Source organism: Cryptomeria japonica, chromosome 1 (genome assembly GCF_030272615.1).
Source record: "Cryptomeria japonica chromosome 1, Sugi_1.0, whole genome shotgun sequence".
Taxonomy (NCBI): Eukaryota; Viridiplantae; Streptophyta; class Pinopsida; order Cupressales; family Cupressaceae; genus Cryptomeria; species Cryptomeria japonica.
In genome coordinates this window covers 519,461,058-519,483,347 of record NC_081405.1, presented here as the reverse complement: position 1 = coordinate 519,483,347, position 22,290 = coordinate 519,461,058, and the positions used below count along the sequence as shown (strand labels likewise).

At 43.4% G+C, this 22,290-nt stretch overlaps 1 protein-coding gene across 2 annotated transcripts in view; it reads right to left on the bottom strand.

The window, feature by feature from the left end:
- Positions 1–22,290, bottom strand: part of LOC131070307 (nicotianamine aminotransferase 1) — a 114,006-nt gene that overhangs the window by 75,469 nt on the left and 16,247 nt on the right. For both annotated transcript variants that reach the window (XM_058005814.2, XM_058005815.2), the window contains exons 3-4: positions 17,351–17,690; positions 17,014–17,232 (exon numbers count right to left, since the gene is read on the bottom strand). In XM_058005814.2, the coding sequence (XP_057861797.2) occupies positions 17,014–17,232; positions 17,351–17,690 (559 nt within the window). The remainder of the gene's footprint in view (positions 1–17,013; positions 17,233–17,350; positions 17,691–22,290) is intronic.

The following is a 22,290-nucleotide window of genomic DNA, read 5'->3' as shown; positions in this document are numbered from 1 at the left end:
TCCTGTTACTAGATCTCATAATGTTATTTCTAATTAGGACTTTCCAGGGCTCATTACCATGTAAAGCTTTGAAGATCCACTTAGAAGCAAGAGCAGCCCCATGAGTCTTTAGATCTCTGAGGCCCAAACCCCCAACCCTCCTGGGCATACAACACCACTCCCAGTTAACACAATGCCTTTTTTTGGCCCCCAAACCATCAGACCAAAGAAAATCTCTCATAATTTTGTCCAACTTATTAATTTGATAGTTTGCAAAAAGCCAAGAATAAGAGTAGTAAATTGTGTGAGAGGCCAAAACCTTTTAAACCACCTGAACTCTACCAGCCAAGGATAAAAGATGTGTCTGCCATTTGTGATGTTTTTTTCCACTTTGGAATAAACCCACAACCACATATCCTTTGTAGAGGGGGAGACTGCAAAAGGGATCCCCAAATAACGAACAATAGAGGAGGGCCCAGCCCATACCCAACCCTGAGAAGGAATCCAACCTAGAGCAGATTCAGACCAACCTAAGACAGTGGATTTGTGAGGAGACACCTTTGCCCCAAAGGCCAAACAAAAGAACTGTAGTCTATCCATGACATTGTTAAAGTTTCCTTCAGATATTTCCAGGAAGAGAGCAGTGTCATCAGCAAATTGAGCATTGATTAATTCCTCATGATTCGAAAGTGTGATTCCCTTCATTGGAGGCCCTAGTTCAGAGGATCTGAGAATATAAAATAATGCATCTACAGCAATCACAAACAAGGCAGGTGCAATTGGGCATCCTTGCCTTATAGAGCGCTTTAGAAGAATAGGGTCAGAAAGATCCCCATTGACATCTATTACTGTAGAAGAGTCTTTGAATAGAATGTCAATCCATCTACAGAAATAAGGTGGAAAGCCAAAAGCTTTGAGCATACCAAGAACAAAAGGCCACTCAATCCTGTCATAGGCCTTTTCGAAGTCCAACAGGATCATAGCAGAGTTTTGACCATCTTCCTTCGCCCAACGTAAAGCCTCTCAGCTAGTGATCAAGTTTTCCAAAATATAACTCCCTTTTATGAAACCTATCTATGTAACTGAGATGATTCTGCCCAGTAATCCAGCAATCCTTCTAGCAAGAGTTTTTGCAATAATTTTATAAGACAGATTAAGTAGGGTGATCGGCCTCCAATTTCTGATTTTAGCCTTATCACCACTTTTTGGGATCAATTTGATCACTCCCCTATTAATATTCTCTCCAAGGGATCCTTGTTCAAAAGCATCGTTATAGAGGTTTAGCAGTTCCAAGATGATCTAGTCAATGTTCTTTTTGTAAAATTCTGCAAGGAGTCCATCTAAGCCTGGCGTTTTCCCATTAGCCAAAGATTTAATGGTGTCCTCAATTTCATCAATGGTAATTTCTTGTTCAAGGGCCTCAGCATCTTTCCTGGAGACCTTCCTTGGGATCAGACTCAAGCATTTTTCCAAGGCCTCCTGATTCCTGCTCCTATGTTCTGAGGAGAATAATTCCTTATAAAAGTCATGAAAAGCATTTTTTATTTCTTTCACATCCTTAGTAACTCCTCCTTCAATTTGAATTTCTTCTATCAGTTCTCTTTTTTGTTTAGCCCTAATCAGATTGAAGAAATAATTTGTGCCCTTGTCACCTTCTTTCAACCAGTTCATCCTTGCCTTGACTTGGCTTTCTAGCCTTGAAATTTATAATTCTGCAACTTTCTAAGCTCCATTTTTATAGTGCACAATTCTTCTTCCAGTTGCTTATTGGGCCCACTAATCTGAATCTGCCTTTGAATTGAATTAAGTTTGCCCTAGAGTTGAGTCTCAGTCTTCGCCCTATCCTTGGCGTTCTTTTCACTGACCAACTGAAACATATTCTTCCAGAGTACAGTAAGAGAGTCCCATTGCTTTCTCGGCCCATAATCCTTATTACAGAACTTAGAGAGACATGTAACCATGCTCATGGCATCAAGGGTATCCCTATCCCAAAGAAGTGTGGTATTAAGTTTGAAAATGTTCTTATTTTTTGATCTGAGGATAGGAGAGACATCCACATCAATCTTAATAGCAACTGAAATAGGAGAGTGATCTGAAATGGTGGTTGGTGTTACTTTTACTGGCATGTGTCCTTCAAATTGCTGAAATGAAAATAAAAGAGAATCCACATAGAACCTGTCAAGCCTACAGTACACCCTCTGCCTACCTGACTGGTTGTTACACCAGGTATACCAAATATCAGAGCAGAGCTCTTTCTTTCTTTCAAGAGGATCCACCAGGTTTAGCCTTCTCTTAAATTTAGCCCAAAAGAAGTGCTCATTACTCTTCCAAGTGTTTTTTATGCCACCACATTTATCATCACCATATTCCACCATGTTGAAGTCACCAGTGAAGACCCAATGAGCCTTTGGAAGAGATGAAGCCATCCAATCCCATAAAGCAGCCCTTTCTCTGTAGTCTTTGGCCACATAAATGTTGCAAATGCCAATGAGCTTATCCATGAATTTAAAAGTGACCCAGAAAGCTCTATTGCAGGGAGAAGCCCCATATGAAACGATCTTATTGGCCCATTTAGGACCAATAAGGATAGCAATTCCACCTTTGCCCTTTTCATGTTCTGAGACAAAACAAGTAGCTTGATCCCATTAGAGTTTCATAATGGTAGAAGCATGGAATCCAATAACTTTCACCACTTGAAGACATATCACATCTTTATTCTGCATTTTTTTGCAGCAATCTCTAACAATATACTTTCTATGAGGCATTTCTAGCCCTCTGACATTCCAGATCGCAATATTGATCAACATATTATTTAGTTTGAGTGTGGTGTTTCTGATTCTTATATAAGCTGCTAAAACAATCAGGCAGGTCAGCACCATTTTTGTTGTTATTCTTGCCTATAGATGTCGAATTGGATAGGGATTGCCATCCATAGTTTTCCTCTTCTTTTTCGAATTCTTACTTATTACTTCCACAAATTGGCTTATTGTCTTCATCCCCCATGACAGCGTCAGGGAAAAAGGGGGCAATCTGCTTACCAAGGGCATCCTCAACAGTGGAATGCATGAACGCAGGTGGGGGACCACTATGTTCCAAGGGCATCTTTTTTGAGTTTCTAAACAATTCTACTCTCCTTAATAGAGTCCAAAGCAATCTGTTGTGCATTCTTTCTAAGGGACATATCATTATCAGGGGGGGGAGGAGGGCCTGACTGGCAATCGAATTGAGAGGTAGGAGGTTCTTTTTGTTTACCATTTACAGGAATAACTTCAAAATCGTCCTCAAATAGAGGATTAGTGAGGGAAATCAAATTGGAACCAACATTATTGGGAACAGATTTAACACACTCGGAATTCTTAGTGCCATTTACAATATCCATATTTACATTAGTAGAAGAATTATTGCTGTTCAAATCAACATTTTTATCAATATTCACAGTAGGGTTTACCCCGGCATTAGGGTTAGAAGCCACATTAAGATTGCCCTTCTGCAAATTTTTAAAAGATGGGCATTCTCTTCTCATATGTCCATTTAATTTACAGTGGAAACATGCATTGAGATTACCAAGCAAAGAAAGGTTCCAGGTGTAAATATCTTCATCAATTTTTAGAGAAATTTTTTTAGGAATGGCATCTTCAGGACTCATGTTTACCTTACTGGGTAAACAAGAAGAATACAGAAATCGAACAGCAATGCACAATGCAAATACAAAAGAAGTACCAGAATAAGCTTGCCATTAATGTCAAAAGATGTTCATATTATAATCTGTCGTCAACATTACATGTCCTCAACACCCGGAGGTGGTACAATATATAACAGCCGAAGGGGTGCGACACAACCGTCGCGACTCCAACTACCTACCCGTCGGCTAACTGACTATCAATGATTAACATTACTAAACTATACATATTTTCCGATAACATCATCCCCCCCCAAAAAAGAAGTCGTCTCCGACGACTAACAACAAAATGGAGACAATGCATATATACACCCAAACAAAGTCAAGGAGGGGGCTGAGGAAGTGTCCCTGAAGTCGAAGGCTGGGATGCCGGTGTCTGGGCCGCCAGGCGGGCGCAGAGGTCATAAACCTGTTGAGTGCGTGCTGCCACATCCCGCTCCACCACCAACACCTTCTCTAAAGCCGTCTTCACCATATGCGCAGCTTCCAGCAACTCCTTCTCCTTGGTATCTGCGGACTCTGTCATACCAACCAACCGAGTCTGCAACAAACCCCACTCTGCAGTAACAGCATCCAACTCCTGCTGCACAAGGCTCCGCGCACTCTGCTCCTCCGACAGGCGGATGTCAACCGCAACCTTCTCTGCACGGGCTGTCTCAAGCTGTGCGAACAACTGCATCCTCTCGGCTGCCCACGAAGCCTGCTGTCTGGCGAGATCTCTCTCTATCTCTACACGAGCAGCCTCGCGGACCGCAGACTCATGCTGCGTCTGCCGCAGTGCATAGTAGGCATCCCTGTAAACCTGCTCAATCTGTCGGACGAGAGTAGTCACCCTACCCTCCATGACGGGCTGAGGCACACTCCAAGCCTCAATCATTGCATCTGTCTGAATAGCTGGCCACCCCTGTGACTCAAAGCATGTAGCAAAAGCTGTCGAACAGCCTACCCGCATAAACTGGAGGACCTGCTCTAATTCCTCCACAACCTGCTGCAAAGCTCGCGTCTGAGCCATTGCCACCACTCGCCGACCCCTCGTCACCATATCTGCTAAGTAAGCCTCAATGTCCTCCCCATCCTGCCCCGAAGGCTGGGACCCCGATATAGGTGCAGGGGGCTCGAGTGGGACCAAAACTGCTACATCCTGCTGGCACAAAGGTGTCTCCTCTACCCCCGCCTGCTCCTGGATAGCAGGGACGACTTCTCCTATCTCATGCCCTACTGCTGGTACCGGTGTCTCACCCGATGAATCCTCCAAGTCTACCACCTCCGTCAGAGGCTCTCGCCGGGGTGAGAATACAGCAGCTCCTACTGGTGGCATCACCGTCATCTGAAATCGCCGGGTCAGCCAACTCCCCATAGCCTCCACCGATGGATCCCTACTGAACACCTCCAGGCCTCTCTCCACTTCTAAAGTGTGTCTCTCCGGGGGCTCCTCCAACAAAGAGGCAGACACAGTCACTACTGCCTCGGATCCCACAACGTCCAACCGCACCTGAGGCTCTGTGTCGACCACCTCCCTGTGCTCCTCCTCTGCCACTACTTGCTGCGGTGATCCACACGACTCCACCATGCCTTCTGTACGTGCCTCTATGGCCGGAGGCGGTCCCGCGAGTGGCGCACTAGCCTGCGAAGGTGGTACGATGGAAGGTGATGCCACCTGCTGCATGGGCCCAAGTGCAACGGGCGTGCGGCCCTTCCCAAAAGCTGGAATCGACGTGCCTCCCACTCCCGCGGGTGACCTCACAAGTGTGCCAAGTGGTAGTGAGGGTGGCGCAAACAAGACTCGCTCCCCCGCGGGCTCCATCCTCCCCTCTTCTGTCGCCCTACTGCTACTATCCTCCTCCGAATCCTCTTCCTCCAAAGCCTCTTCGCTGCTGGAAGTCTCTCTTCCACTATCAGGTTCTGCCGAGGGGGTCTCTACTATCCTTTTCCGTTTCGCAGAAGAATGGCCAATGTCAAGGTGTCTCCAATGCATGATAGGAGGCTCACCTACAGTCAATGGTCTCTGCGGCTGTATCTCCAATTCTGCCTCCGGTACTACTTCTCGCGTGGCCTCCAGAAACAATCCGATGGCATAGTGGGGCATGTAGAACATGCGATGCTCCATCCTCAAGAACTCGCACATCCGCTCTGATAACAATGTAGCCCAATCATACACAACGCCATTCAGAAGTTCATTCATCAATATGATCTGCGGTAGAGCGATATTCGATCCCCTACCAGACCCCGTCAACCTGCTCTTGAGGACTTCCATTATGCACCGCCAATGGCCCTCTGCAACAAAAGACCTAGGCATCCCACGGCTCTTCGTGGCATCAACAATGCTCTCCAATTCTGCTGTGGTCAAGTCTCGGGATACTCGTTTAATCCAATATTCTTTTTCCTCCCGCGTCATCTTCTTAGCTTTCAATTCCACTTTCTTGCCATGTACTCCTGGAATGCCAAACACTCTCGTGAAATCTGTCGGTTTGAAGGATATCGTGATATCCTTCCCAAGGTACTCAAAAGTACTCGTCCGTGAATGGCTATCAAAGGTATCAACCATGAACTGTAATGCTCCCTCGTACTCACGGATAGCAAACACAGGCATTCGGATGGCCCACTCCACTCCTGCTTTCCGAAGGCTCTTCTTCACCAAATCGTCATCTGGTGTATCCTGCCACCACTTCCTGCATTCGGACCCATTCAATCCCTCAAAGGTGATATTATGCGGAGTCCATGTGTTCTTCCCTCTTGCGGCATGCTGCTGTGGTGTCTTTCTCTTCTGCGTGGCGTCCATTGTGCTACCTGCTATGCGTACACCCGAAGGGAGAACTCGCTTATCCTTATTCATGTGGCTGCCCTCCTGCAACCGTTTTTTCCAATTTCTTTTTCCTGCAGACTCTATTAATTTCCTCCTCTAAATGATTCTTGATTTTAGCCATGTCGTTGCAAAAGCCGCTAACTGCCTCCGGGCAGCTAAGACTGTGCGGAGGTGATCCCTTGTATGTGCCTGTGCGTTGGGTGTGCGGTAGACACCGGGAGGAGCCAATTCAAACTTATCGCTGTTGTCCCCATGCGTTCCCTTTTTGTATCCATTATTTTCCATGGGGTATGTGCGCTGCCTTTTGTGTTTTATTGACCGCACGGCGTTTTCTCTTTATATCTCCTCCCTGCTGGCTGAATTCGAACCTGTGTTGGCATAGCATATAATTGTTGTTTTCCCTTGGGACTTGCTTACCTACCCCCGCACTTGAACGCGCTTCCGTTTGGATGTGCCCACCGCACGGTAGCTCCTTATTCCTTTCGCGCTGTTCGGTGGGGGTTGTCGGTGGTGCGGGGTTCGGCGCCTCCTTTCCTTCCTCGGCGGTGTCTCTTCCTTGCGCATGGTGTCTCCTTCATTCCCTCGGCGGTGTCTCTTCCTTGCGGCGTTTATAACCTTGGTTCCCTTAGGCGATGTGCGGCGTTTATAGTTTTTTTTTCGGCCGTCGGTGGCTCCCACCGCACAGTGGTCCCACCGTCGGTGGTGCCACCGTCGGTGGTTCCACCGCACGGTGGTGCCACCGTCGGTGGTTCCACCGCACGATGGTGCCACCTTCGGTGGCCACTTTTTCTCTCTTTTTTTCCTTTTTTTTTTTTTTAAAAGCTTTTCAATTTTTTAGCAGCTGACTGACTGGGGGGGTCCCATTTCCCTCCGTTCGTGATAGATCTTCAATTTCGACCCGTTGACTGCATCTGGTACCTCCTTCCCATCCAGCATCCATAACTTTATCGCCCCGATCGTGTTGACCTCACGTATCCGGAAGGGCCCTAACCATCGGACTTTGAATTTCCCCGGTTTAATTTCGTTTCGTCCATTATATTTCAAGACTAACTGCCCCAGGGTGAACCTCGCCCGCCGAATGTGTTGGTCGTGCCAATGTTTCCTTCGTTGCTGGGCCACGTCTGTCACCCATTGTGCCATCAGCCTTCGTTCATCGAGTTTGTTTAGGGCATACAGGCGCTCCCTCAGGCTCTCCATATCGCCAAGTTTATTGTCAATAGCAATTCGGAGACTTGGCACCATGAACTCCATCGGTAATACCGCTTCCTGTCCATACATTAATTGAAATGGTGTCTGGCCCGTCGTTACTTTGTAGGTGGTGCGGTATGCCCATAACACCAACGGTAGTCGCTCCTCCCAATCTTCCTTTTCTACCCGCACGACTTATAGATGACCGAAACCAGAATCTTGTTGGTCGCCTCCGCTTGACCATTGGCCCTCGGATAATACGGACTGGACAAGGAGTGAAAAATTTTGAACTTCGTCGTAAGGAGTCTCACCACATGGTTCACAAAATGGCCTCCTCTGTCACTGGTTATCTGAAGCAGAATTCCATATCTCGTGATAATTTGTTCATAAATAAATCTGGCTGTACTCACAGCGGTGTTATCAGGTAGGGCCCGTGCTTCGACCCATTTTGTCAAGTATTCCGTAGCTACCACGATGTATGTACATCGCCGCGATCTGCTGACTTTTAAAGGCCCCACAAAATCAAGCCCCCAACGTTCGAATAACTCTTGTGCCACTGAAGGGTTTAATGGCATGAAGTCTCGTTTTAGTGGTTTTCCGGCCCTCTGGCATGTATCACAGCTTCCGACCCATTCTCTGGTGTCGCTATGTAGCGTCAGCCACCATAGTCCGGCTAACAGTACTTTCCTGGCCGTCGTGTCCGGCCCCATATGACCTCCTGCGGGTCCTTCGTGTGCTTCCTTCAAAATCCCCGGTATCTCTTCCTCCATCACGCATCGGCGGAGTACTTGATCTGTCCCCATTTTGTAAAGGAGTCCATTGATCAGTTGGAACGTTCGGCTCCTCAGAACCAGTTTGCGTCGTTCCCCTGGTGGCATGTCCCGAGGGAACTGGGACGTCGATAGGTACTCGCCAATACGAGTGTACCATGATGGTAAAACCGCAATCCGGAATAAGTGCACATCCGGAAAATCATCATTCACCCCCTCCGCTCGTTCTCCCAACTTGATTCGTGACAGTTGGTCAGCGATCACATGGCTCTTCCCTGGCCGTACTATAATGTTGAATGTGAATTCTTGTAGTAATAACAGCCACCGACTCACCCATCCTTGAATAATAGGTTTATTCACCAAGTACATCAAGCTTGGTGGTCTACATAGAAGGTGAAGGGTGTCGCCAACAAATAATGCCGGAACTTCTGTACTGCGTAAACCATGCCGAGCGCTTCTCGTTCAGTTGTACTGTAATTCTTCTCAGCTTTCGAGAGTAGTCTACTGGCGAAGTAGACCGGGTGATCCAACCCATGATCCCCAACTTGTGCTAATGTTGCACCTATTGCATAGTTGGAGGCGTCGACGTGCACATGAAATTCTCTGTCCCAGTTTGGGCAGGCCAATATTGGTGCCGCCAACAGTCGTGATTTCAATTCCTCGAAGGATTCCGACTGCGCTGTTCCCCATACGTACGGTTCCCCTTTTCTTGTGACGTTATCCAGGGGGTAAGATATCTGGGAGAAATTTTTTATAAACCTTCGGTAATATCCGATGTGTCCCAAAAAAGATTTTACCCCTGAGACATCCTGTGGGGGTTCCATCTCCACAATCACCCGAACTTTATCCGGGTCTGTTTTAAGTCCCGCTTTACACACTATGTGTTCGAGTAGTCTACCCTGAGGTACCATGAATCTGCATTTCTTAGGGTTCAGTGCGAGTCGTGCCCTCCGGCACCTGTCCATACAATCTCCGAGTGCCTTCAGATGCGTCTCCTCCCCACTGTAGATGGACCAATCATCTAGGAACGCCTTGAAGTTACCCACGGACATCTTATCAAAAATGTGGAGAATTATTCGTTGGAACGTTGCCGGAGCATTGCAGAGACCGAAGGGCATCCAGTTGTAAGCATATACTCCGTCCTCCACCACAAATGTCGTCTTCAGCGTATCTTCCTCCGCTATTGATATTTGATTATAGCCGGAAAATCCATCCATAAATGAATAGATTTCATGGTCGGCCACCTCTTCAAGAATAGAGTCCGTGAACGGTATGGGAAATGGATCTTTGATGGTAACTGCATTGAGTCGCCAGAAGTCGACACAAATCCGGATCTCGTTACCATCCTTTTTGAGAGATATTACGATGGGGGATACCCATTCGCTATTCTGCACCCTAAAGATAATCTTGGCCTCCAGCATTCGTTCAATCTCCTTTTGTACTTTTGCAGCATAGTTTTTATTCATCCTGTACGGTCGCTGTCGTACTGGTACTGCGCCTGGTACCAACAGAATACGATGAACACATAACTCCGGTGGGACCCCCTTCAAATCCTTATAAGTCCATGCGAATACATCTTTGTACTCGGTGAAAATCTTGAATGCGGCCGTTTTCAGCACTGGGTTCCAGTCATCTCCTACCAGAATGATTTTCTTATCCGTCTCCGTACCTAGATTCAAAGGTTTCACCGTCGGTTCTTCATACTTCATGGCCTCCTTGTTTCCAAATTGATGTGCAGGTACGGTGTCCATTGTAGCTTCTCCTTCCTTATACTCCCCGTATTCTGGAGGATATTGATCTGGCTCCTCTCCTTCTCCTTCGACGCTTAATACATTACAGGAGGGTGAGAACATCTCATAGTCCTCCTGCTGCCAATGGAACAATCCATTTAGTGAATCTATGTCATCCTCCGAACAGCAACCTCCGATTTTTAATATGCCTTCGGCATCTGGGTCCATCCCCTCTCTCCCTTCGTCTCGTGGGTCATTTTCCCTCTCGGATTCAGATCCCGAGGAAGAGGCAAGTTCCTCGCTCACCAACTGCGTCCGGAGATCAATAGTGAATTTCTTGCCTCCGCTCTCCATCGAGAGTGTATTTCATTTCCAGTTGTGGTTTGCTTTCGCTGCCACCAACCATCCTCTTCCAAGTATAGCGTCATACCCTTTCTATTTCAATGGGATGACCACGAAGTCGAGCACAAAAGGTTGTGCACCCACGGTGACTTGCTATGCCATCAACATGCCGAGGGGTTTAATCCCGTGCTGGTCTGCACCTAGCAGATTAAACGTAGGTGGCCACAGAGTGGGCTTTCCTAGCTTTTTCCATGTGTTCTCCAGAAGGACATTTACTCCGGAACCGCCGTCTACTATAGTATCCGTCAGGATGGTGCCCAGGATGCCCATCTCCACCACGGCTGGGTGTCGGCCATTGTTGACGGTAAGTACAACTGGATTTGTTGCCGAGCTTCCTAGTATGGGAGCGTCCATGTCTCTCGGTTTGGGTTTATCAACCTTTGTGCCCAACAGCACTGTCCCCAATTGCGGTATGGTGTGTAGGAGGTCTTCCAGTTTCACAGGTACCTCCATTTGGAGCATCTACCGTACAATGTTCCTCTCCGCGTCTGTGCAGTAGGGTCCAGATGACTCGTGTGTCTCTCCCCGTTGGGCTTTCATGGCCCTTTCTATTTCCTCCCTTGCCTCCGTCATTCTCTACTTCTCCGTGCGGGGATGGGGGTATCGGGCTTCCTTTGCCTGCCCTCGGGTAAGAGCAAGGATGGCTTCTTTACCCCATGTGTTGCCTTCGATATCAATCAGATTGGCCCCTACGCCAGACTTCGGACAATCGGCATCTTCATGGTCACCGGGGCCACACCACTGACATAGCTTTTGAGCAGTGTCATTGTTATTACACTCTCGTGCGTAATGACCCCATTGATTGCAAGCCCTACATTGAATCATCGGGCGTCCCTTCGCATCATATTGGACCCTGTTTCTGGTGGAATTATTATTATTCCCCCGTCCGCCTCGTCGGTTTCCTCGGTAGCCTCCGGAAGATGCATTATTGTTTGAATCCGATGTGGAGGGCTGCTCATGTGCAAAGAGCACTTGCTTGTTACGTGCCTTCAGATTGTATGGGCATTCCTTCGTAGAATGTCCCATGATCTGGCAGATGTCACAGAATGCCTTCTTGGGACAGGCACCCTTTGTGTGGCCGCTCTCCTTACAATCCGTGCACCACAGTTCATCATCCTTGCTTGTGGTCCCCTTCATTGTCTTAAACTCTTTTAACATCCATTCCATATCCTTCTGAAGGGCCGTGACTTTCTTCTTCGGCTTCTCATCACTGCTACTCTCTTCTTCCGACGTATCATCTTCAGAGGATGACGAAGATCTATTCTTCTTCTTTTTGGCCGTCTTATTTTCACTTTCCAAGTCCATGGCCCGGTTGTATGCATCCTCGTAGGATGTCGGAGGCACAATTTTCATCTTTCGTCGTAGCTTAGGGTTCAGACCCTCGACAAACCACCGCTTCTTTAAGCCATCAGCCGGTTGGCTTTCCATCTTTCCGACTAATTCCTTTAGCCGGCGGCCATATGCTCGTACGGTCTCCTTCTTTCCTTGCTTTGTTCCATAGATTTTGGAGACTATCTCATTATCATCTCGGAGAAGCCGAAATTCCTTCTCGAATGCTTTCTTCAATTCATCCCACGTAGTTACCCCGGTTTTATCCAAGTCTGAATACCAGTCAATAGCCACTCCTCTCAGTGTGGCAGGGAACTGCTTCATCCATTCATCCTGGTCAGTCACCCCGTTGGCTGTCCAGATGGTTTCGCATGTACGGCAATGCCGTGCGGGATCATCTTTGCTATCCCCGTTGAATTTGGGCAACTTCTGTTTGGTCGCCATTGATGGAAGTCGTCCACTTGGAGGTGGTTGTGGCTGTGTCTGCCCTCCGGCGCTGCTCCCTCCGATGCCGCTGATGTCTCTTGTGGTGGTGACCGAAGGTACGGTGTTCTGCCTTGTACCTATTGTGCGGTTAGCTTCCCCTTCGTCGTCACCCGTGCCCGGCTCCCTTCGGTGATCCTCCCTTTGTGGCTTGAGAGATAAGTTTTTGAACCGATCTCGAGTCTCTTCAACTAGTTCTCTCCGTAACCTAGTTTCCTCCAGAAACTCTTCGAGGCTTCTCGCTCTACAGTAGTCTGGTGACGCGTAGAAATTCCCCTCGGCTTCTGCACCTTCTGTGACACCTCCTTGGTTCCCTTCGGGCAACCCTTCGGCAGGTCGTCCTTCGGCAAGTTGCCTCAGCCTCCGTCTACGTTCTACACGTTGTTCCAGAATCAAAGCCTTCTGCGCAGCCTCCCACTCGTCAGTTTCTAATTTCTTATTTCTGTCTTTATTCAATAAATTGGGCATTAATTGTGGTACAATTTCATGTTTCACAACACATAAACCAAAACACAACACGTCTTTATTAATTCATTCTTTTGTATACAATCAACATAATTCTTCTACTTCTAACAGTGTTCTTTATTTGTCTCCCTTCACAATTTAAGGATTATTTGTCCTTCATCGGTCTTCCCTCCGTCCGTCATCCTGGCGCTCATGAAATTCTCGTAAGATTTGCTGTCGTCGGTTCTCACGGTAGGTGTCTTCTCTGCGGTTTTGAAGAGCCAAAAATGCTTGAGCCAGAAGGTTAGGCAAATTGCTCATCAACCGATTCACGGCCGGGCTTACACCAAGCGCGCTCCACACAGCATCCTCTGGAACAGCCTCAATGGTGGCTTCCCTCCGTACGTGTGTTTCGATGGCCGCCTGAAGGATGCAAGCGAAATCTTTTGTGAGTGCTCGTTCTCTTTCGAACAGTTCTTGGTGATCTTCGTCAGGGTTACTGCTCGTCCCCTCGGGCAATGGTTGTCCCATTATCCCTGTGCCATGTAGTATATTCCCGTCCCTCCCGAAATAATTTCGGCAACGGCGCCAAATGTTTACCTTACTGGGTAAACAGGAAGAATACAGAAATCGAACAACAATGCACAATGCAAATACAAAAGAAGTACCAGAATAAGCTTGCCATTAATGTCAAAAGATGTTCATATTATAATCTGTCGTCAACATTACATGTCCTCAACACCCGGAGGTGGTACAATATATAACAGCTGAAGGGGTGCGACACAACCGTCGCGACTCCAACTACCTACCCGTCGGCTAACTGACTATCAATGTTTAACATTACTAAACTATACATATTTTCCGATAACAACTCAAAGCTATCAAAATTCTTGCATTCAAATGAGGGAGGGTACCCTCAATTCTTCCACTTGAAGAACCGATCCCAAGGGTTTCAAAATCTATGGAATAAAAGGCCAAAATTCGAGTTGAAGCGCCTTTAGTTCCATCCAATTAGGGGAGGAACGTGCGACAACTTTTTCAAGATCACCCTTCGGCGATCATGGGAAGGCCCAAAAGAGGGATTGACCCACATTCCAGAACCCCTACTTGAGGACTCTGTCTTGCATGTTGTGAGTTTTAAGAAAAACAACAAACAACCCTTTCTGCATCATGTGACAAAAATTCACATATATCCCCAATTTTTTACCCCAAACATTTGCCAACCAATCATCAAAAAATTTCCAAGATGGTAAAGAGTTGCTATCCATACAAACAAAAATATTGCCACATTTCTTAACCGAGACTACTCAATTCTAATTGCCTTAATCATATCCTCATTGGGAGAAAGTGAAAGAGTTTTCGGGCCAAGAAGAGAGGACTTACAACTTCCTCCCCCTTCTGGGTCTCTAGTTTCGAAGACGCTTCCATCTCGACCTCCATCGATGTCAGTCCCCAATAATCCTCCTGACACCATTGCGGGCTGCTCCAAGATGGTTCCATTAAAAGCTGCAAAGGGAGAACACACTATAGTGAGATTCTCAGAAACAATTGCTTTGAAGGACGGTTTGTGCAAATCCTTCTCTGAAACACCAATATCTTTTGAAATCTTATCACCCCCATTTTCATTAAGGTCGGGTTGTGCATCATTAATGATTGCCATAAAATCTCCAGTGGAGTAAATGCAAGGTTGGGGTTCTAGTGGTCAAACCCCAGAGGAAGTGGCTACAACAAAGGAACACACATGCGAGCCCTGGTTGAAGACCTAAGACCAACAAACCCATGAAAAAGCACAAAGAAATTAAAACAAAGAAAACAAAATGAACGAAGACACGCAAGCAAACCCCAAGGAAGGCGACTAGCATGGCACAAGGACACCAAAAGAAGCAAGAGAATGCCAAACAGAGAGGGAGGTACAGACTCCGAGGCAGATGAGGTGGCCTTTCACCTCTCGCAAAGCATACCTTCCTCCAGCTTTGCTCTCCTTTCCTTTACAAAGAACTTTGTAAAACTAAGAAAATCATTACAATTACAAAATTGACAATCAAAAATAATAAGGGTCTCAAATGCATTTAGCAAGGGTGGATTTGGGTTTTTGGCCCCCAAAGGCAAAAACAATTAGTTTTTTAATATGCAAAGTCACTTTTTGGTGATTTGACATTGCCCAACCCATGGGTTCGCCCAGGTCCAGCCAGGGTTCACCCCAGGGACTATGGGTTCGCTCTGGGTTTGCCTTGGGTTCATCCCAGGGACTGTGGGTTCGCTCTAGGCTTGCCAAGGTGAACCTAGAGCAAACCCACAGTCCCTGGGGTGAACCCTGGCTGGACCTAGGGCAAACAACCCGAACCTGCACGGACCCGATTCGCATTAGGAGGGCAAAAAGGGCGAACCTGGTAACTCAGCTTTTTGGGGATGTTGTTAGGTGTGATTTTGGTTACTCTATTGGAATGAGAACCAATGAATATGGTGCTAACATCACACACAAGCACATTGGAAAATGGGCACTTATAGAACATTCATCCAACACCAAACACATCTACATATAGGCCCACGAAAATCCTAGTGAAATAGGAAAATTATTATAAGCGGAAGTTAAGAGGAGTGGCAATCCACAAACAGCCTCTTAATCTCGAGAAGAATGATTGTTGGGGTTTGAGCTTCTCCTAGAAACCAATTATTAACTCACTTATACCTTCTTGGTCCTTTTGTGGTCTCTTCTATGTCCTTCACTCATTCGGTTCTTTTCTTTCTTCTATCTCCCTCCTCTTTTATTCTAATGATCTTCAATATTTTAAGTTTCCCATTGCAGACCTTTTCTCCTCCTTTTATAACTCTCATTTCATCCTTTCCCTCTACTTACTTTTTATTTTCATTTTAATATCATACTTTATGTACTTTCCTTTTATTTCCCTCTTCTTCTCATGTATTTTAACCCCCCTAAACCTTTATCTCCCACTTTCAATTCAACTTTTTGATTTTCATTTTTAAATTTTAATTCTTATATCAACACTATTTAATATCTTCATTCTAATTTATGTTTTTGGCCTACCTACCTCATCCTTCTATTAACCCAAAATTGGTAATACTCCTTTTGTATTGTTTTGTTTTCTGTTTCTTCACTCGCCTTTTTTTACTTTAAGTAACTATTTTGAAACCTACAAAAAATAAATCATCTTCTTCTCGTGTATCAGTACCCCTAGAACCATTCTCTCACATTTCCATTTACTTTTATTTTTCATATTTGTATTTACTATCATCATTCGAATTTATTGCATACTTCTTATCTCTATATTAAATTAAAATTTTTCAACATTTAACTTCACCTACTCCTAACCATTCTCCAACCCATAAATTTTAATAATTCCCCTAGCAATGTTTCTCTTCTAGTTTCCTGAGCGTATCAGGCCTTCATATTTAGCAAAACTTGCAATCCACCCATCATTTTTTCTCATCTTGCTGATGGATGACAAAGTGTGATCCAAAACATTGATGCAAGCAAAACTCGCAGTTTTATCCACAAGCATTTCAATCATTAAAAGTTAAAACTACTACTTTTCATGATAAAAGAAGAAATACATAACTGGAACTGTATTAAATAAGAATAAGAGGATTGAATGACTATCATAGAATTCAGCTCATTGTTTTAGATACATTATCAAGTTTTGATTGCTATACCTATTATACTACCATGCGTAGGGTTCAATTATTGTTGTTATATTTTATAGATAGAAAAAAAGGTGCAAACAATGGTGTGTAATGCTTTTTTCAGATTGTACTAGAAGGTCCTGAAATAGGATTATAGGACCAATCAAGGGTTTTCATTGGGAAAATACAAAAGTCTAAGGTTGAATCAGGCTGCTGCAAGCAACAGAAATTAAGCAATCATGGTAGGTTACATCCTCTTGCTTTAGTTTTGAGTGTTGTCTTGCATTAATAAAAGTTGCCTTCTGTACCTAGTTTTACTTGCTTTTGCATATGCACAACCCTCTCATATAACCAATAGGCCTGCATGACTGAACGCCTAAGGTTGATTTCACAGTTATGCATGAAAAGAGTTTAAAATTTAGACAACTTTCATTGAATTATATCTGGATCAATCCAAAAGATTCCAATAAGTATGGAGAAATGAAAGGCATTCTTCAAGTATTGAGCGATGGTATCATTAACTCAGGGTGCAGTTGATAGAATGTAGTTGATTTTGGTACAGACCTGGGTATCTTTCAGAATACCGTGAGGATCACAAGTTACAATCCACCCAAGTTGCCATCCAGGAACAAGCCAGCGGTTTGATATGCTTCCAAGGGTAACCACTGGAACAACAGTTGCAAACAATCCCATTGGCGCAAATGGCTTATTACCAAATACCATGGGAGAGTATGCTTCATCTGATATAATTAATAAGCCTAACCTTTTAGCTGTCTCTGCAAGCTGTGTTATGATTCAATTGTTAATTTTCAACAATGTAATTGCATAAAAAATGTAGCATTAAGCCACAACAAATTTCTACATTGGTGCAGAATCTCAAGTCAGGTAAATTACACAATACCTTAGCTAGATGGCCATGGCTGAAAACAGCACCACACGGATTATTAGGATTACTAAGAACAATTGCTACAGTGTTGCTGTCAGCTATTGCTTCAACTTGGTCTAAATCAACTTCCCAATCCCTTTCAGGAATTAAATTATAATGCCGAGCTTGGATATCATTGTATGCTAATAAAACATCATAAAGAGGGTATGATGGTCTTGGCAAGAGAATGTTCGCATCTTTACGACTCAAAACTGCAAAAATGGTTTCCATTGTTTGTCTAAAGCCGGCAGTCAAGTAAACATCATCTTCGAATAGCTTGTAAGGAAGGCCAGGAGAAAGATGCTCTGCAACAGCCCTGAAAGCAAAGCACATTTTGTACTAAAATCTGCTCAGTATTGTAAGTTCTTTTCTAATGCAGAGCCATGAATTATAATTTTGAATTTATAGTGCTTAGACCATCGACCAATTTATAATAGTGATAATATTCTAAACTATATTCCATCCACTTTTCAATTATATTTTCTCATAATGTTAAGAAAAAAATATTCTCTTCTTTTTTGTCTACAGAACAGTCATTATTCTTTTTCATATCATGACTTTCCAATCACAACTGATACTGTCACCAGAATTTGAATGAATACCATCTGCAACCCTTCTGCCACTCAGCAAAAAAGACTCACAGTTTCCATTGAAAGTCAGATATCAGAGAGACAGAATTTAAGTTTTCTAATTTATATTTCAGAAAAATGACTCTAATTCCCATACGAAAAAACAGATTTTATTATCTTTTCATGACAGTATGAAAATATATATTGTTCTCATCATCATTGTAATTCATTATGATCAAAATTGGTAGCCACCATGAACAAATTTTTCTATGCTAAAAGTTATATCATCTGATCACTCATAAGACTTCCGGAAGTGGAAAAGATAGTCACAAAATGTTGAAAACAAAAATAAAGCATGATTGCAAAAAATGTTGAAAACAAAAATAAAGCATGATTGCAATTCCATAAAGCAGAGCCTAGAACTAGAAGTTATAAATAAATAAAAGTTATGATAATTTTCTGATTAAATAGATGAAAATGAATATTTTTCAAATCATATTAAAAATAAATAAAAGTTATGATATTTTTCTGATTATATTTTCAAATTTAGGCTATTGTAGAAGAAACTTTGAAAAACTTTAGGAAATTCATTTCTCTTGCCATTTAAGTACTTTCTCATGCACGTAAACTCAACACCCCATACTAGTTATGCTAAAGGGTTGTTAACATTCTAATGTTTCAAGCATAGTCATTTAAGATTGTCTGGTAAAAGAAGTTAGGCTAGCGTTTAAATTTGAAGCTCTCCCTTTCATGTCAACCTAAATTTTGGTGAATGTTTTATTCAATACATTGCCAATCTATTGCAATTTAAAGAAGTGAGGACCATCACAAAGGTTATAGTTGCTGTGAATCTACACACAAATCTAGATGCATAATGTGTATATAGTGTATTCTAATTTCTATGTAGCATTAAATTCCCTTGAACAAAATTAAAATTTGATGTGTTCTAAACAAATGTCTAAGTAACTACAGAATTACAAAGAAGATGAGCAGGAACGGAAGAGCAGCACATGGTAGAGCAGCTAACAGCAGAGCAGCGAGTGGGTTTTGTAGGACAGCAAGCATGAACTATAGTGGGGCACACGGGAGCAATGGGAGCTTGAACAAAGGGGATAAGGAGGATGGTGATGTAGATGGTTTTGAACCACAAGATCGGAGTGATCCTCTCACTGATAATGAGGATATTAGACTTCTGGACCTGTGGTTGGATGCTTGCAAAGGCGTGTGTTCAACTGCCTCCAAGTTTCCCTGGCGGGAATGTGCAAGGGCTCTATAAGACGTTTCTCTGGTTGCCTTTGGCTCCTTTGGTAAGGGCCTTAAGAGAGGTTTGCTCCTCCCACCTCACCCTACAATTGGTGGTGTGCTAGGTGAGGAGGTTTCAGGTTCTGCTAGGGTTTTGGTGCCTCTTTCTGCTCTTATTGGGGCTCCTACTGCGGTTGCTCCTGATGAGTGGGTTTAAGTTGCCACTGGGGTGTCTAAGGCTAGGTGTTCTGATGTGCCCCTTCTTGCTTCTACTTTGGTTGATCCTCTGTCCCCCTTTCCTCCAAGGACTAGGTCTCCACCCATTCCTGTTCCTTCTTTTGTCTTTGTACAGGGAGGATGTCTTAAAATTTCAGATAAGGTTATTGATAGTTCAGTCTCCAAATGGGAGAATGCTCTTGTGGGGAAATTTTTGGGTGCCAGGCCTAATGTGAATAGTTTCAGGCATTGGGCTAGGAGGAAGTGGATAACCAAAGGTGCAATGGAGATTACTGTTCTACCCCATGGCTTCTTCATCATCTGTTACTCTCTTCTTCAAACCTTGAATGTTGGCCCTTGGTTTCTTGGCAAATAAAGCCTCTTATGAAGTGGGAACCCTGATTAGATCTCAGCAAAGTTGGTATCGAAAAAGTCCCAGTGTGGGTCAAACTTCTTGGCCTATCATTGAAGTATTGGAACAAAGATGTGTGGATAGCCATAGTTTTCTCTTTAGGTGATCTCATGAAATATCTCATACAAGAACATCTTCCAAAATGTGCCAGTATTTTAAATTCAAATTGCAAGGAAACTTAATAACAGCATGATATTTGTTCCATTTCAATCCAAATAAAGATATAACTGTTCTTCTTCGTTGGCCACACTTAAGATACAGTAATCACAGGTCACTCCAAAAAATAATGTTTCTAATAGTTTGCAGAAATCATGTGCATAGATACACACGAATAATGATATGCAGAAATAATACTCAGAGGAATGCCAATGATACCTGTGTTCACCAGAGACTCAGGAAACAGCTCAGATCTTCGTTTCAGACAACTATATGCATGAGCAGACCTTCAACTTGGATGAATCAATCCCTGCAGGTGATGCGTACAGATTGTGCTTGCCCTTCATGTCTTCTTGGTGATTGTCCCTGCTTTGTTGGTGTTGCTAGACACAAAGCAAAGGAGTTTAGACGTGGTAGGGTGAATCGTCCTACCTGTGGATCTCTATGGTTTTCATCTCAGAGGCTCTCAGCATTGCATGAGCAAATCATTCCAAAATCAAGAATAATCTTTCAAGCACGGGTCCTTCATGTTAATATCAATTTGCTCCAAAAGAAAATCAAAATAGCCTTGCAAGTTGGCCTCAGCATAAGCCTCAAACATTTATTATTAAACTATTTAATATTATCATTATTTCATATTAATATTAAATTATTTGATAGTTTTCATTATTTAATATTAGTATTTTATTTAATAATATTACTAATTAAGAAATAGTGTTTTTAGAAAAACACTTTATTCTTGCCACAACAGAAATTAAGGGGACATGACATCTCATAATGAATATGAGGTGACTAGATCTAGAAAGCAATTTCTGTATGCTAAATTTTGTGTCAATGTTGTGGTTGACAAGCAACTCCCTTCCTCAATCAATCTTTCCTCAAAGTTTGCTGATTGGGTTCAGCAGATTGATTAGGAGGGGTCCCTTGTTATGTGTCGTACATGGTGGGACATGCTACTGCTGTGTGTAGTTTGCTAGTTCCCTTCACCCCCAGTGTGTAGATGGGTGATAGAGATTATCCTATTGTGGACAAGAATGACTTCTCCTTGAAAGAGAAATGTGATGACTCTATTCAGGCTACGCTTTGTGTTCCTCCTTTTGGCTCCTTGCCCCTAGTAAGGAAATCCTCCTCGTGTTCAGATGACCTTTCTAACCCCATCCAATTGGGGTTTGATTCTGAAAAGCATTGTAAAGCTAAATCAAAACAAAGCTCTTTGATTTTAAACCACCTTAGGTGATGTTTTGGTCCTTTGCTAGCTTTTGGCCTGCTACTTTATGGCTGCTTACAGTCATGTTCTTCTGCTAGTTCTACTTTGTTAACTGACTGGTCTCTGTCTCACTCCTTGTGAGACTTGTTTTGTTTGCCTCTTTGTCTGTTTTGCTTTTTGTGGTTCCTTCATTGTTCTTTTCTGTTTGTCCAAGGGTCTAGGTCCTTTCAAAATCCTTGTTTACCTTAATCAAAACATTTGATATGTTTTACTTGGTCAAGGTCACCTTTATCTAGAGTTTCAGCTGAAAAAGAATGGTGAATGGCTTTTTCACCATCAAATTTCAAGCATGTGAGAGATTTATTTTCTTTCTAAATTCTAATTACCGTGCAGGCAAGCATTAGTCTTTATGTTTCAAGCTTTCCATTACTCAACTGAAATTTTTTAACAAATACCATAATAGTTTGGCGACACTTTGGTCTGACAAAAATCAAAAAGAAATTGGAATTCAAATTGTAACTCATTTTATGCTAAAGCAAAAATTGAAGAGGATTTGACACAATTGAAAAGCCAGCAAACGACAACTTCAATGGGAAAACAGCTACTCCTATTATTCCATGTTATCTGTCTGAACCTTTATTTCATTCACCCATCGGGCATAAACATCACATACACACTTAAATGTTTTTAAAGTACACAAATACTCAATTATTATCAGTATCCATCTACAAGAACAACAATATATAATCATGCAACTACAATTGTAAACAAGATAAGACGGTAGACTTCAATGACCTCAAATACCATTTTATTTCAGTTATGAATCCCACAAATTTTTCCATGGAATAAAAGGTGATAAGAAAGCCACGTAAATAAAATAGAGGGCTATACCTAGAAAAACTTGTCAAACATCCTCTATATCTAGTTTAGTTATTTAATTTATACTTCAAATTTGAGAAGATAGGAAGGCACTGTCCTTCATTACTGATACACTAACAAGAATCCACAGTTTCATTTTGATTGTTATTAAGGAAATAAACTTTATTTGTATTAAAAAATGTAGAGGCAATTCCGAAAATCAAGTTTGTAATGTAGTTATAATACTCTTTATTAA